This window comes from Euprymna scolopes, chromosome 28 (genome assembly GCF_053919585.1).
Source record: "Euprymna scolopes isolate OS-2025 chromosome 28, ASM5391958v1, whole genome shotgun sequence".
Lineage (NCBI taxonomy): Eukaryota > Metazoa > Mollusca > Cephalopoda > Sepiida > Sepiolidae > Euprymna > Euprymna scolopes.
In genome coordinates, this window is record NC_136509.1 from 11358494 (window position 1) to 11375451 (window position 16958).

Genomic DNA, 16958 nt, shown 5'->3' on the forward strand with positions numbered 1-16958 from the left:
CTACTACCATATTTTTTTGTTTGTTTGTTTGTTTTTTTTGTTTTTTTTTTTGTTCACCAGACACATCCAAACACCCGGGCAATGCCGGGCTGAAATGCTAGTATGATATAAATGCGGGAGTGCCTCAGGGGTCTATCCTTGGACCCCTATTATTCCTGATATTCATAAATGACCTTCCTGACAAAATTGTCTGTGAGATGGGTATATATGCTGATGACACCACGCTCTATAACAGACACGACAGGAAAACAAATGAACACATATCTAAAGAAATGGCAGAAACACTAGAGGATGACCTCCAATCTGTAGTGGAATGGGGACAAAAATGGATGGTCACATTCAATGCTGCCAAGACTAAACTTGTTTCCTTAAATAATTACAAGAAACCTTCTCTACCACCTCTAGCAATGGCCAAAGACTCATTATCTGAAAGCACATCTTTTAAACTCCTCGGCCTAACGTTCACAGGAAACAGGAGTTGGAACAATTACATTGAGAGCGTTGCCAGGACCACTGTGAAAAAGGTAGGCTCTCTCTACCGTGCTAGAAAGCTACTGACCCCTGAAAGTATCCTGTACCTCTATAAGGCCACCATTCGCCCATGTATGGAGTATTGTTGTCATATTTGGGCCGGTGCATCTGCTACTAGTCTCTTGCTCCTAGACAAGGTTCAAAAGAGAGTCACCAACCTAATAGGTCCTGAACTATCATCCAAGCTTCAGCCTCTGTCCCATCGCCGCAATGTAGCATCCCTCTGCCTGTTCTACAATACTTTAACGGTGTATGTTCCGATGAGCTGCAAGCACTTGTACCCTCTCTACGTAAATACCCCCGACAAACCCAACAAGCAGTACAATCCCACCCCTTCACAGTAGAGATCCCTAGATGTAAGAGAGCCTTCTACTCCAGTAGTTTCTTCCCCAGAACCTCTAGACTTTGGAACTCCTTGCCAGGTTCCTGCTTCCCCAACTGTACTGACATGCAGAAGTTCAAGTGTAACATGAACCGACATCTTGCTGCCCAACTCCCCACCTAGTACCCCTGTAGCCTGTGTCCCTAATAGTAGCCCCCTACATCAAAGTGGCAATGTGCCTTGTTTGGGGTGAAAATGTAATATAAAAAAAAAAAAAAAAAAAAAAAACTAAAGAATACTTAGCATTCGTCTAGTAATACTGTATGATTTAATTTTCATTGGGAACCCTTCATGCCAGACAGTCAAAGGTTTTGGATATATCAAGAGCTACGACCCTTGCTTCACTTGCCTTATCAAGTGCATAGTCTATGCGTTCAGAGATGATCGATAAAATATCTGCAATAGATTGGTATTGCTTAAATCCATACTATCGGTCAGAGAGTAGATTAGCTTTTACGACGTGGTGGACTAGTGCTTGAAAATTTTAGCAAATAAGGGGAGGAGAGTGATAGGGCTATAATTGAAAGAGTCAGTCCTTTCACTAGAATTCTTGTACACTGGTACCACAGAGGCTATCTTCCAGCTATTTAGGAAGCAAGATTCAGCAAGGCATTTTTTGTAGAGTTTGGAAAGTATGTGGGCTAGCTCAGCTGGGCATTTCTTAATAAGTATAACAAGGATGAAATCAAGCTCACATTCTTTGGAGGTGTCTAAGTTTTTTATAATATTGCAGGCATGAGGGACAGGGTGATTTTCATATCAGTAAGTGTGGTTTCAGTCTACATGAGGAAATTTGGGATGGAGTTGTTTGTGGGGTGTAAGGTGGAGTTGGCGAATCACCGGGCAAGCAGTTTAACCTTCTAAGTTGCCGTAGAAGTGACCTAGTCGTTGGATAGAATCCTTTACTTACTATTCTGAATAAAGTTGGTGTTAAGGAAGTTGGATACACACGACGTGAATCACAAGTTGAGAAATGATAACCAATTTGTGTGCAAGGAATGTATGACAACGGAGATGGATGAGAACTCAAATGTGGACAAAGTATATTCAGAGTTTTCGTTGGATGACTTTCAGAAATTAACTACCAAACTAACCTATCTCGGGTCAGATCTTTATCTCTTTTCTCTAATCCATCTTTATCATGTCATACCCTGTTTTCCTTGGTAATCTCTCTGCCAACTGACCTTGCTCCCTCAACTGATCTACATATAACCCAAGCGCACTCATTCATTCTTTCAATGTGACCATACCATCAAAGTCTCCTATTCTGCAAACATCACTCTGTACTGTCCAGATTGAATCTTTGAGGTCATCAGATCTAAGCCCATCTTTAAGATTCACATTATGCATCCATTGTATCATTCTCATATCATTTATCTCCATGCAACGCATATCCTCAACCCTCATTCTATATATGAAGTAGACAGCAATTCATTATTTACAATCTTTCCCCATTAAGAAAGGAGATGTTATTTGAAGACAAGGTTAATTTTTCCCTTTCATTTGTTTTATCATATTTAGTTTCACGTTCATTTTAAATGCTGGCAGGTGTTGGACAGCTTTTAGAAATTGATTTCCAAACTCACCTGCCTCTGTTCAGATCTTTATCCCTCTTTCTCTCATATTTATTTTTATCACTTCCCAACGTTTTCCTAGGCCTTTCTATGTCAATTCAACTTGTTACCTCAACTCCTCTAGATCTCCCAATTCAAAAACTCATTCTTTCAACGTGACCATCAGCCCCCCCCCCCCCCCCGTTCTGTACACATTTCCATACACTATTCAGATTTAATCTTTGATTTGAACAAATCTATGCCTGTTTTTTTGAAGGCTGATATTACACACTCATCATATCAATCTCACATTATTTCTCCGTCCAATCGTTGCAATGTTGTATCTGTACCTGTTATATAAATATTTTAATGAAATGTGCCCTGATAAACTCATAACACTTGTTCTCTCTTGATGTAAATACTAGACTAACCTGCCAAGCAACAAAATCCAACCCCTTCACTGTAAAGATCCTTAGATGCCTGAAAGCTTTCTATTCTAAGTTTCTTCCTTAGGGCTGCAAGACTTTGGAATTCTCTCCTGGTTTCCTGCTTCCCTAACTGTCCTGACATGCTGAAGTTCCAGTGTAATGTGAACAGACATTTTGCTGCTCAACTCTCCACATAATGTCCCTATAGATATAGTCCAAAATAGAAGTCCCTTATGTCCAAGTGATACTGTGCCTTGTTTAGGATGATTAAAAAAAAAAAAAAAGTATTTAATGTCAGTCATTGAAAGAAATAATTGTATGAAAATACTTGCTTAGCATGAAGTTTTTTTGTTTTGTTTTTTTTTTGAAACTACAAATAAAATTTTCTATTGATATCATCATCAAATGCAATATTTAAATAAAAACATGTTTAAAAATGGGGGGGGTCCTTAAAATTTGTATAAGAGAAGTTCAATCTGTTGCTAAAGTGATTGGATCATACAGCTGCAATCAACAACCTAGATACGAGTCTGACAGTCGAAAGATGTACTACCACTCGCACATCTGAAAAGGTGTTGCTCAGAGCACGGTTACTTACCTTCGCCTTCTAGTGGGGGAGGGGGATCTCTTCTGTTTACTAGATCCCTTTTTATCACACAAAAAACACTGCCAATCTTTCTCTACCATCATTTCCCTGCAGACTACAACATGGTCATCAAATACTTATAAATCGTCTCCATAAGAAACCAAACCTTGTTCGTCCCATTCAGCATTTTCAATACTCTCATAATAATCATCATTCAACTGACAATCAAGCAATCTCACAAACCCTTACTCTGAAATAAATTTGGCCTTGATAAGTCGTGATCATTAGCATAAAAAAATGTTGGTGCTTGTCTAGAATTTGTTTATATTACAAAGCAAAAAACTTGTATGACGTATGTACCTGTAACAAAAAGACATTATACAGACAAAAATCACATAAAAATAAATCTACTTGACTAATTTAAATAAGAAAATCAAATTTTGGCATCAACAAACAGCAACGCTATCAGGACACCATCTTGGAAACAAGAGAAATAACTCCAAACAATTCAAACTTGCAAGATTTTAGAAGAATGATTTTTAACAGGAGGACATTGAAAAAAACTTACAGATTTTCTTTATAAAAATAAAACTACTTGATCAACTGATTTTTGGAATACGATATTTTCTTTCCATCATAGGCACATACAGACTTTATTTTGATTTTTAATATAGAGGAAATTATGGCAAGCACCAGAGATTTTTTTTTTTTATTATTAATATAAAATAATAGCTTACAGTATTGAGAATAAAAATCGGTAGGAAGGAACAATTATACAAAAAAAAAAAAAAAAAAAAAAAATTTTTATATTTAATCAATAATGCATAAAAACAAAAAATATATTTTGTTTAAAAACCATTTTCTATGCTGGCAGGCATTGGACAGCTTTTAACAATCGACTTCCCAAGTTTTATCAGCTAAGTTTTTATTTATTGCTATTTCTCTAAAATTCATTTTGATACACATTTATTTGCTCAAGAAACTCAACAATCTCACCATTCTATACAAGCTTTCAATATTTAAACTACACAGCCTGAAATGAAACCAAAGTTATTTTCTTTATTGCGGCTAGATTTTTATAGTTCAAATTCCCTTCCTGGTAACAATCTAATGAAATTATAGGGACCAAGGTTTTAAATGATTTCTTAACGCTAAAGAGCGCTTAAAACAGCAACCTCTATCTCACAGAAGAGATGTTGCGAGTTTGTCTCTGATGTATCGTTATTTTCATGGAAAGTGTTCGACTGAGCTTCAATCTATGGTCCCCCCCCTCGCCAAACTTTCACAAGAAACACTCGTCTAGCTGTAAACACTATCAATAATTCCCCCCACTCTTTATCTGTGCCTAAACCTAAACGTAGATTCCATGAACAAAGCTTCTTTCTTAGAACTGCACGCCTGTGGAATTGTCTTCTGCTTTCCGGCTGACTACAATATGGTTGTGTTCAAGTCTAAAGTAAATAAGTTTTTGATGAGCCGTTCCATATAAGTTATCAAATTTACCAAATTTTCATTACTAATGATTACTATATTGTCCAATTGTCTACTGTACACTCTTTAACCCTTATCCTTGAGTGGCCTCTGGGCCTTGATAATGTGGTGATGCCTATGTAAAAAAAAAAAAAAAAAAAAAAAAAACACAGTAAAAAAAATTATTTTTATTATTGAAATTGTTTTTAGATGAGTGAGTAATTTATTTATTTATTTGCGGATTGTTATCCTCATCTTCTAGTTAAAGTTCTCATGGAAGGCAGCAATTACTGAGGATACAGTTAAGAGACTCAGCATTCCTATCTCATCGCAGTTTGCCACCTGACGAAGGCCAGGGGAATAGTTGGCCGAAACGTTGTGAAACATCTATGAAGATGAGGATAGCAGTCCGCAAATAGTTGCTTTTTGTAAAGTGACACACAATTTTTTTTTTGTAAAGTGACACACAATTTTTTTTGTAAAGTGACACACAATTTTTTTTTTGTAAAGTGACACACAATTTTTTTTTTGTAAAGTGACATACAATTTTTTTTTTGTAAAGTGACATACAATTTTTATTTTGTAAAGTGACATACAATTTTTTTTTGTAAAGTGACACACAATTTCAACTAATTTTTAAGCATTTTCATATCATAAATTTCAGCTTTTAGATTTTGATAATTTTTTAACCAATTCAAATTTTTACATAATTCAAAAACAGTTTTGAACAACATTCATATTTGTACTCATTAAATACTATGAAACGAGATTTGTTAGCCAATTAAAAAACAGGAAAAAGTTATAGCCCATTGACTTAGAATGAGTGCTTTATCCCAAATTGATGGTTGAGTACAGTTAAATTTGTGTTCATTTTTGCATTAAATATTAACTTCTAAGTGTGCATCAAACGGATACCATAATACTTAGTTTGCTGCACCTTATAACAAGAGTCCATACAAAATTTCAGCCAGATTAGCCCAATAGTTTCCAAGGAAAAGTTTAATGGTCAAACAGACAGACTAAAAGACATCAGTTAGAAATTCTCATACTTTATGATTTAATCACTCTTGTTTTTTATATGAACCCATATGAAATATATGAACCCATATGAAATATATGAACCCATATGAAATATAAAAACCCATATGAAATATAAAAACCCATACGAAATATAAAAACCCATACGAAATATAAAAACCCATACGAAATATAAAAACCCATACGAAATATAAAAACCCATACGAAATATAAAAACCCATACGAAATATAAAAACCCATACGAAATATAAAAACCCATACGAAATATAAAAACCCATACGAAATATAAAAACCCATACGAAATATAAAAACCCATACGAAATATAAAAACCCATACGAAATATAAAAACCCATACGAAATATAAAAACCCATACGAAATATAAAAACCCATACGAAATATAAAAACCCATACGAAATATAAAAACCCATACGAAATATAAAAACCCATACGAAATATAAAAACCCATACGAAATATAAAAACCCATACGAAATATAAAAACCCATACGAAATATAAAAACCCATACGAAATATAAAAACCCATACGAAATATAAAAACCCATACGAAATATAAAAACCCATACGAAATATAAAAACCCATACGAAATATAAAAACCCATACGAAATATAAAAACCCATACGAAATATAAAAACCCATACGAAATATAAAAACCCATACGAAATATAAAAACCCATACGAAATATAAAAACCCATACGAAATATAAAAACCCATACGAAATATAAAAACCCATACGAAATATAAAAACCCATACGAAATATAAAAACCCATACGAAATATAAAAACCCATACGAAATATAAAAACCCATACGAAATATAAAAACCCATACGAAATATAAAAACCCATACGAAATATAAAAACCCATACGAAATATAAAAACCCATACGAAATATAAAAACCCATACGAAATATAAAAACCCATACGAAATATAAAAACCCATACGAAATATAAAAACCCATACGAAATATAAAAACCCATACGAAATATAAAAACCCATACGAAATATAAAAACCCATACGAAATATAAAAACCCATACGAAATATAAAAACCCATACGAAATATAAAAACCCATACGAAATATAAAAACCCATACGAAATATAAAAACCCATACGAAATATAAAAACCCATACGAAATATAAAAACCCATACGAAATATAAAAACCCATACGAAATATAAAAACCCATACGAAATATAAAAACCCATACGAAATATAAAAACCCATATGAAATATAAAAACCCATATGAAATATAAAAACCCATATGAAATATACAATTAAAAACAAAGTGATATATGCTGAGAAACATGCAATGACAGTCATTTTTTTTTCTAAAAAGAAAAGAAAAAAAAAAAAAAAAAAAAAAAAAAAAAACGACCACCATTTAATAATGTCACAAAGATTTTGGTTAGGGAATTTTTCATCTTGCTCCTACTCCAAAGTTAGAGTACTGCAACCAAGAAACAGGCAGGAAAATGCATAAACTCAGACACACAAATGAGATGTGATAAATAATTTATCAAGAATGTGTTTGGGCAAGAGTTTTTTTTTAATTAAAAGACAACAAAAATATTAAATCACAAATTCTTAAATCAAAAAGCGAAAAATTTGTGAATTTCAATAAAATTTAAAAAAAAAAAAATTTCTATAATAAAATAGTTACCACTTGTATGTTCCCGTTTTATATTTTTTATTTTTTTTATTTACTATTAATTCAAATCAAAAACGCAGTCGCATAAAATAAAACAAAAATTCTCCATTTAAAAATATAATTTAATTATGAAATTAAGTTCTATCACAACACATTTCAGTTCTTTTGTAAACAAGTCAGACATTTTAATCTTGGGGGATTGGGGGTTACTTAGTAACCCTTGCAAAATTTAAAAGAAATTTGGAAGCAGTTAAACTCTTAGATAGAAAGAGAGTAGCTTTAAAATATCTAATCATTCAGAAAAAAAACAGCTTAAAACATTAACATAAGAACTTGTTCAATTAATAACAAAACATGATTACACCTAACTTTCAAAATCCTTCATATTTTTTTATGAATTGGTAAAAAAGAAACTGCAAAGTTAAAAAGAAGCTGAATAAAAAATTGTAAGTAAAAGGACTCCTGGGTAATGCTGGCTAGTTTTATATAAAAAAAGTTGTTGCTTTTACAGTATAATGGGATTTCAAAAAATACATTTTAGGTAAAAATACTATTTAGGTGTCATGTGTAAATTAGAAAAAGTTTGAAAAAAATCTGCCAGAACTATTTTTTACAAAAAAGAAAATATATATATATATATATATATATAGTCTAAAGAAGCTTTGAATAAAAAAAAATGCAAAAATAAAAATAAAGAATGCAGTTTAAATTCCCGGATGGAAAAAAAATATTAACTTTACCCTATCGCAGACTTAGCACCTACATAATCCGACTTTTAAAATGCTTATAATGACCAAAGAGAATTCATTTATATAAGAAAAAAAAAAAAAAGCCTTTACTAAAATTGTTTAATAGAAATAGACTTAGCATTTGCAGGAGCCGATTTTGCAAAAGTCTTCAATTTTAAAACAGAATTTAACTACATAAGGATGAAAAGAGAAAACCGTAACTAAAATTTTGTAAATAGAAAATGGGGATCATCAGCTGCTTACCATGAAGCTATATATATTTGTATATATATACAGGATGTTCCAAAAATCTTGGGCACATTTTGACATTGAATAACGCAAGTACATAATCATGTTTTTACTTCAAAATGCATTAATTTGAAATCTCATACCACACACCCACCAGAAAGTATTTTAATGTTGGCTGCGTATATGAAACTAGTTTGTGTCCAATTCCCACCTTAAAAAAGATTTACTTACCGTAATTTTTGTGTTGACTTGTTTTTGTCCTTTGAATGTTTATGTGATTTTTTCTTCTTGTGTTTGTGTTTTTTACTTGACTTTGAAGATTTAGTTTCCACATCCACCACCCCATTCGACTCTGGATCTGCCGGCTGAAGAATCGGATCACATTGGGTTGGAGTTTCACTTCTCTGAAGATTTTCAGAAGGGGTAGTATTCGTGATGGGAAGACTTCCTTCTTCTCCTTCATGAACCGGAAACTTAGAAATTATTTCATCTACAAAAAGAAAATAGAATATGCCATTTATTATGACGCGACAACATTATATTTATTGGAAAACAAAAATTACACGTTCAACAAGGGTGTCTTTTTGTACCACCAGACAAATGCAAGGATCAAGATGTATAGAGGACACATAATTTATATATATTAGCAGGACCTGTGGAAATTCCACAGCGGCATCTTTCATATGTAATATATTGCTGCTGGGCATTCTGGACGCTCAGCATGAATAGAGATCCCGCAATATTATTGTAGGCCTTTTGTTAAAACTGTAAAAGTATTTAAGTAATCTAGTTAATGTAGTCTCAGAATATATCTGGTTATTACGGTTTATCTCTAATATTCTTATAGGAGTCTGTGACATATTTCCATTGTATGGACGCCCGGTGCAAACGGAAACCCCACGATATCATTATACCATCTTCAGACAGAACAAACATTACCCTTGGATCCTAGCCAAAAGACCAAGGTATATTTGTTTCACATATGGCTTAAAAGCGACATTTTTTTTATTTTAATTTAATTTTTTTTTACATTGTGTCTTCAGTAATCTTCAAAAGGATAGGTGATAGTATACTACAAACATTAAATTAGCATATTTATATACCAATTTAATGTTCACACCAGGTTATCACCTATCCTCCTTTTTAATAAATAGGATCTCCCGATCAAATAATTTATAATCTGGAAACTGTAACACATACATATGTAGGAATCAAGAATTTTTCTGCATCTAACATCGTCAAGCTGCAAGAAACAAAAGGAATAGAGCTTCAGAAGGTGTCACAGCAACTTTGTAAAATAGAATTTACAACAAATTTATTATTTAACAAAATACATTTGTTGTAAATTCTAATTTATAGAGTTGCATGAGATTTAGAAGAAAGTTCTTGCAAATTTGTAATTTAGATTTCAAATGATGTATTTTCAAATAAGTTTTCATTCTACTAACTTTACTTTATCATTTTAAAGAGTGTTTTTTGTTTTATCTAATCGTTTGAATTACAATCGTTTTAAACAATTATCTCTTTTCAGAACGTTGAATACAAGATGGAAAACAAATTCACAGAATTTTCTCATTTCAATTCAAGCCAGGCTGAAAAGCTGCTGAAACAGCTCGCGATATCAACGAAGCGTTTGGCCCAGGAACCACTAATGGACGCACAGCACAATGGTGATTTAAGAAATTTTGTGGCGGTGATGAGAGTATTGAAAATGTTGAGTGTAGTGGTCGGTCATCGGACGTTGACAACAATCAATCAAAGCCAATCCATGCACAACAGTTTGAGAACTTGCTTTTGAATTAGATGTAACGTATACAACGATTTCCAACCACTTGAGATTGGAAAAACAAAAATCTTGATAAAGGGGTGCCTCACGAATTGAACGACAGCCAAAAGAAACGCCATAATCAAGTGTCATTTTCCCTTCTTTTACACAAGAACCCGTTTCCCAACCGGGTTGAGACTTGCGATGAAAAGCGATGTTCAACTTCAAAAAGACCATTGAAATGTTCTTTCTTTCTTTCTTTTAGCTTAAATGGCCTTTGCTCTCCAGTGATAAAAACTTTGGCGACCAGTGCTAGACTATTTGTCCTTTCAATCTTTTTACATGGGGAGAAGTGGTAGTTCACCAGACAGGACCTTTCAACACACAGGGCCTTCACCAGAATGATGTCACTCACTGGACATTGAAGGAGGAAAAAAGGTACAAATCTAGCAAAATTATGCTCATAATTTTATGTTAGTTAGATTTTACAAGTTGAACCTAAATAGCATTTAAGCTTACAAATCAAAATCTGATTTTGACTAGCCACTTTTTATTCATTATTGCTGTACCGTGTTATTGGCAATAAACTAACATACGAGACGCCTTCAATAAGTTCCCACACTTTTTTTTTTTTTTTTTTTTTTTTTACAGGCATTTAAAATTGTTGTAGACGTTAGAAAATTCAGTATGTTATTGCTATATATCTTAGATGACTGACGAATTTTTTATGATTTCAGGTTCAAATGAATAGCTACAGCAGGAATTGGAATACACCCTACTAAAGCCCGATTGTCACAGCTGGTAAATTTCAAAAATGCAATCTGGACGTGAGGACACTTTATAAGAACGATATGTAATAGAATTTCTGTTTTAAACTTAGAAAAAATGCCACAGAATTGTATGGAATGCCACAGACTGCTTTTTGGACCATCTTACATGAATTAAGCATGTTTTTGAGTGGCATAAGAGATTCAAGCAAGGTAGGGAGTCTACGAGGGATGATGATGTGTGGGAGGAGTAAGGAAATTAGAACACCAAAGTTGATTGGCCAAATAAAGAATTTCATGGATAAGGACTGTCTTGTGTCTATAGAGACAATAAGTGCATAGTGAGAACTGTACACACAATTATTCACGAGGAACTGAAGATGTGGAAGATTTGCACGAGTTTCTCCCAATGCACCATTCCACAACTCCATCCTTGTCACAGACTGTTTGACCAAGATTGGCATCAAGACAATTCCTCACCCTCCCTATAGTTCAAACCTTGCTCCCTGTGACTTTTGGTCATTCCCTAAGCTCAAGGAAAACCTTAGAGGTTGCCATTATGAAACAATCGAGATGAAAAAGGCTGTGACGAAGGTCACTGATACGCTAACACAAGAGAACTTCCATGAGGCCTTCCAGAAGTTGTTGGAATGATACAACAAGTGCATTGCAACCGGAGGAGATTACTTCGAAAGGGACTAGAATTTCACATGTAATAAAAGTGTCCAGACGAAAACGTCTGGAAACTTATTGAAGGCACCTCATACTTTGCTGATTTTTTTAATACTTAATCTGGTTTAGAGGTTTGGTAATATGAAAGCATTCTTAAATATGAAAGCATTCTTAAATATGAAAGCATTCTTAAATACCTAAAAAGAAAAATGAGCCGTGGAGAAGGTTTTATTCTTTCAGTAAGAGTGTAAGATAGAAGACCTAACAAAAAAATAATATGTGGCTAGAAATGATTACAAAACAACTAGTAAACACATACACAATTTTAAAGAGAGACATCCTTTGCACATACATAACTTTGAAGAGAGAGAGAGAAAGATGATAAAAATGTCCTCTGGTTTGTGTTTGAAATAAAAGCAGTCAAATCAATCTAACCAAAATTTAAAAAAAACAAATATGTAACAAAAAAATTTTATAACACCCAATTGACTGATACAATTAAATTGAAAACTTGCACCCGTTTGTTTATTTCTGATCCAATCTTTAAATTTACAATCATCTTCGGTTTAACGCCCATTTTACAGGCTGGCATGTGTTAGGCGGTTTTCAGGGTTTATATACATTTTCAATGTCCCTTCAAGGCTTATCAAGCCCTTTTTCAACGTCTTCTGCAGATAAAATTTAAGTTTTGAAAACATTTAATATATAAAGAATACTTAACAAAAAAAAAAAAAGTAATATTCTAATTAATATTAAAAAAAAATGTTTTATTAATATTTATTTCAATTTTTATTTTTACTTGGGCTGCGTAAAGTATATGGATAACATCAGGTAGTTATGTGCTAAAGAGACATAACTTTTATACATACAAAACTAGAAATAATACGATTGCATCATATTTCCAGTATTGTTTATATAAAAGAATGCAGAAGAATGTATTTTGATTATATTTTTAACTAGCGAGGGGTACTCGGCATTGCCCGGGTGTTTGGAGGTGTCTGTGGAAACTCAGAGGGTGGGGGGGGGGTTAAAAAAAAAAAATAAGTATGAGGATCGAACCTGAACCATTGAGGCAAAGTTGTAAATTAAAGTGTGAAGAAAAAAAAAAAAAAAAAAAAAAAAAAAGTGCGACGTTAACAATTGCCTCACTGCGAGATGCTAACGGAAACACGTTTGAATTTATTTAATTACTTGGATTTAGCAGGTGCCCGTTTTAATGAGTTAATGAGGTCAAGTTTGACTGCGGGATAGTATTCATTTACTGCTGAACGCTTTCCCCCCCCCCAAGATGTTATAGGAAAAAGACTAACCCACATGCGGCGAGCGACAAATGTTGAATATTTATCTTCTCGAAATCGAGCAAATTAAATAGAGAGGCAAGCTTCATTGTTAACTCTGAGATATTACGATTTATGTAATATAAAAAGTTTTAAAAAGTTGTGAAGCGAGCGACCGCTTCTCTGAAAGAAGCCTTTTGTAGACACACAGAAAAAGTGAACACACATACATACATTTTCGCTTTTATATTTATAGATATTCCAACAAAAAATCTTTACTTGAATATAATGAATACAGTTTCCAAACCCTTTTCAAGACATTTCCTATATTTCCAAGGCCTTTTCAAGCCTAGTAAACCTTTGCTTTTTGAAATTGATTTCCAAACAATTCTATCTTTGACCAGGTTTTTATTTATCCCTCTTTCTCTCAATTCGATTCTTATTACTTCCTTGATATTTTCCTTGGCCTTCCTCTGTGAACTGAACCTGCTACCTCAACTCTTATATATCTAGGAACTCAAGAATTCTGGGTCATTGTTTCAATGTGACCAAACCAACAAAGTCTCATTTTGCACACATCACACTATACTGTCCAACTGTTCATCTTTCTGAAGTTAATAGATCTAAATCTGTCTTTAAAACTCACATTACACGTCCCACCTATTAGATTTCAAGAGAAAATGTAGTTTATGAGTCGTCCCCCAAAGCTGAGGACAGTAGCAGAATTGTAATCAGACATGGTGAAATCTGAAACTCTCAGTTTTATTTCTGTTCTTTAAACAAACCTTCATAATCCAAGCAAGAGTTGGTTTGTATTGCATTGTGTATGAAGTAGTAGACAACAGTACAATGAATACGATAACCCACACAGGTTAAGGACATTTTATATGGCTATAAAACCCGAGTACAGCTACATTTACTGACATAATTTTAGGAAAACTTATAATCTTTACAACCAAACATATATATATATATATATATATATATATATATATATATATATGAGAGAGAGAGATAGACAGACAGACAGACAGACAAGATAGGTGCCAGACAGACAAACGCGAGGGAAGTACAGAAGTACAGGTTCTTAATTTTTTTTTTTTTATATTACATTTTCACCCCAAACAAGGCACATTGCCACTTTGGTGTAGGGGGCTATTATCAGGGGAAACAACTATGTAGGGATTTGGGCAGCAAGATGTTGGTTCACGTTGCACTTGAACTTCTGCATGTCAGTACAGTTGGTGAAGCAGTGACCTGGAAAGGAATTCCAAAGTCTAGCGGTTCTGGGGAAGAAACTACCGGAGTAGAAAGATCTTTTACATCTAGGGATCTCTACAGTGTGGGGGTGGGATTTTGCAGCTTGTCGGGTCTGTCGAGAGTGTTCACGTCGTGGGGGCACAAGTGCTTGCAATTCATCAGAGCATTCACCATTAAAATACTTGTAGAACAGGCAGAGGGATGCAACGTTTCGTCGATGGGACAAAAAAAACTAGGATTTTTTTTTCACTAACATTTTACTTTTAAAAAGAACAAAATAAATGATATTGTTTGTTTTCTTATAAAAATACAATCCTAGGCAGGATCAAAACCGCACACTCAAGGTGTACACTCTGATTTTCCTTAACTGTTCAATTGACATATTTGTGAAGTCACCTTTTTAAATAACATTCATAATTATTTATTTTTGTGCAAAATGTTTAAACAAAGACCACGACTTCCTTAAAAGAGCCTGTAGGGTGTCACGACTAATCCTAATATATTTCTAGGAAAATTCTTCAGGTGTACAAACTTATTTTAGGAACACTTTCTAGCCTATAAATGAACAAACATGTACACAGACAGTCTCTTATGCTTTATACAACAACATAAAATATTACTTACAGCGGTTTTCTAAAAATTCTGCTTTAAAAAAATAATTAAAATCGAAAAAAAAAAAGAATCATAAAATTCCAATATATTTGGAAACATGATTGAATTTTTTTTTTAAACTATATAAATTCTTTACAACTTATAAAAAAGCAAGAAATTGCTGATCAAACCAATGAAGTCGTTTTGCCACAAAAACCGGCCAATAAATTTGGCAATAATTTGTTTTTATTACAAACACAATTTGAACATAAAACAAATCTCAATTAAATCATTCCTTTTTTTGCAATGATGCCTGCTACACCTCTGAATGATTAACTTACAAACGTATGTGCCAAGGTTTTTTGTTTTTTTGTTTTTTTTTGTTTTGTTTTTTACATAGGCATCACCACATTATCAAGGCCAAGAGGCCACTCAAGGATAAGGGTTAAAGAGTGTACAGTAGAAATTGGATAATATAGTAATTATTAGTAATGAAAATTTGGTAAATTTGATAACTTATATGGAACGGCTCATCAAGAACTTATTTACGTTAGACTTGAAGACAACCATATTGTTGTCAGCCGGAAAGCAGGAAAACAGAAGACAATTCCACAGGCGTGCAGTTCTAAGAAAGAAGCTTTGTTCATGGAATCTACGTTTAAGGTTTAGGCACAGATAAAGAGTGAGGGGAATTATTGATAGTGTTTACAGCTAGACGAGTGTTTCTTGTGAAAGTTTGGCGAGGGGGGGACCATAGATTGAAGCTCAGTCGAACACTTTCCATGAAAATAACGATACATCAGAGACAAACTCGCAACATCTCTTCTGTGAGATAGAGGTTGCAAGGAGGAGAAAAGGACATCTCCTACGAGGCTACAAAGTCTATTTTGAACTCTATCAAGGCAGGACAAGTCCTTTCTAGCAGCTCCTGCCCAGATGTGGCAACAGTATTCCATCCTTGGACGTATCTGGCTCTTATATAGATAGAGAATTGCATCAGCAGTGAGATATTTACCGGATCGATAGAAAGATCCCACCATTTTTCCAGCGGCCTTGGCAACAGATTTGATGTACGTGTTCCATTTAAGATCAGGAGTAATGGTCAAGCCAAGAAGCTTGTCAAAACTTGAGGCCTCCTGAAGACGAGAGCCATTCATTTCAATTGATGCCAGATGTGGATCAGTGTTGATGATGTAAAGAGAGAAGCTTGGTTTTAGATGCATTAAAAGTAACCAGCCATTCCTTTCCCCATTGTACTACGTGCTCAAGATCAGAGAAGAGAGAATTGGAGGAGAGAGAATTGGAGAGAACTTGGTCGTTTACTGTCTTAGATGTGCTACCATAAATGGTAGTGTCGTCAGCATAAATGTCTACAAATGATGTAAGGATGTGATTTGGAAGATCATTAATGTAGATCAGGAAAAGAGTTGGGCCCAGGATGGACCCCTGAGGGACACCGGCATTAATACTGTGAGCTTCTGATTTTTGCCCCTCAACTACTTCTCTTATGAACCTATCAGAAAGAAATGATTTAATAATTGAGAAGACATTTCCAGCTATACCATAGCTAGAGATCTTATGAAGTAAACCTTTATGCCATACCCTATCAAAGGCTTTAGATATGTCAAGAGCAATTGCCCTAGAAAGATTGCCTCCATCGAGAGATTTGCTAATCCTATGAGATATAACTGTAAGCACATCTGCTGTAGATCTAGCAGAACAGTTTTGTAAGTATGGGCGCTAGTTCAGGTTGAAGTTTTTTTGAGTACTATAATTGGAATACCGTCAGGGCCAGTTGCTTTACTGGAATCAAGGTTTTTGATTAGCTTGGCAACATCATGTACAGATATACGTATATCACATAGGTTCTTACATAGTGTCGACATTTTTAGTGTTGGCAGTAGCCGGGTTCAAAGCCATAGTCCACACTTTACATAATATTTGATTTAATGTCCATTCTATATATTGGTAAGAGTTGGAGTCATTTCC

The 16958-nt window shown here is 33.9% G+C and overlaps 1 protein-coding gene across 4 annotated transcripts in view; it reads right to left on the reverse strand.

Moving 5' to 3' along the window:
- LOC145249455 (uncharacterized) overlaps positions 1-16958 on the reverse strand; it is a 146593-nt gene that overhangs the window by 76654 nt on the left and 52981 nt on the right. For all 4 annotated transcript variants that reach the window (XR_013863533.1, XR_013863531.1, XR_013863532.1 and 1 more), the window contains exon 3: positions 8869-9127. Coding sequence is in view for 1 of the 4 variants with exons in the window: in XM_080111021.1 (XP_079967147.1) it covers positions 8869-9127 (259 nt within the window). In the remaining 3 variants the exon portion in view is untranslated. The remainder of the gene's footprint in view (positions 1-8868; positions 9128-16958) is intronic.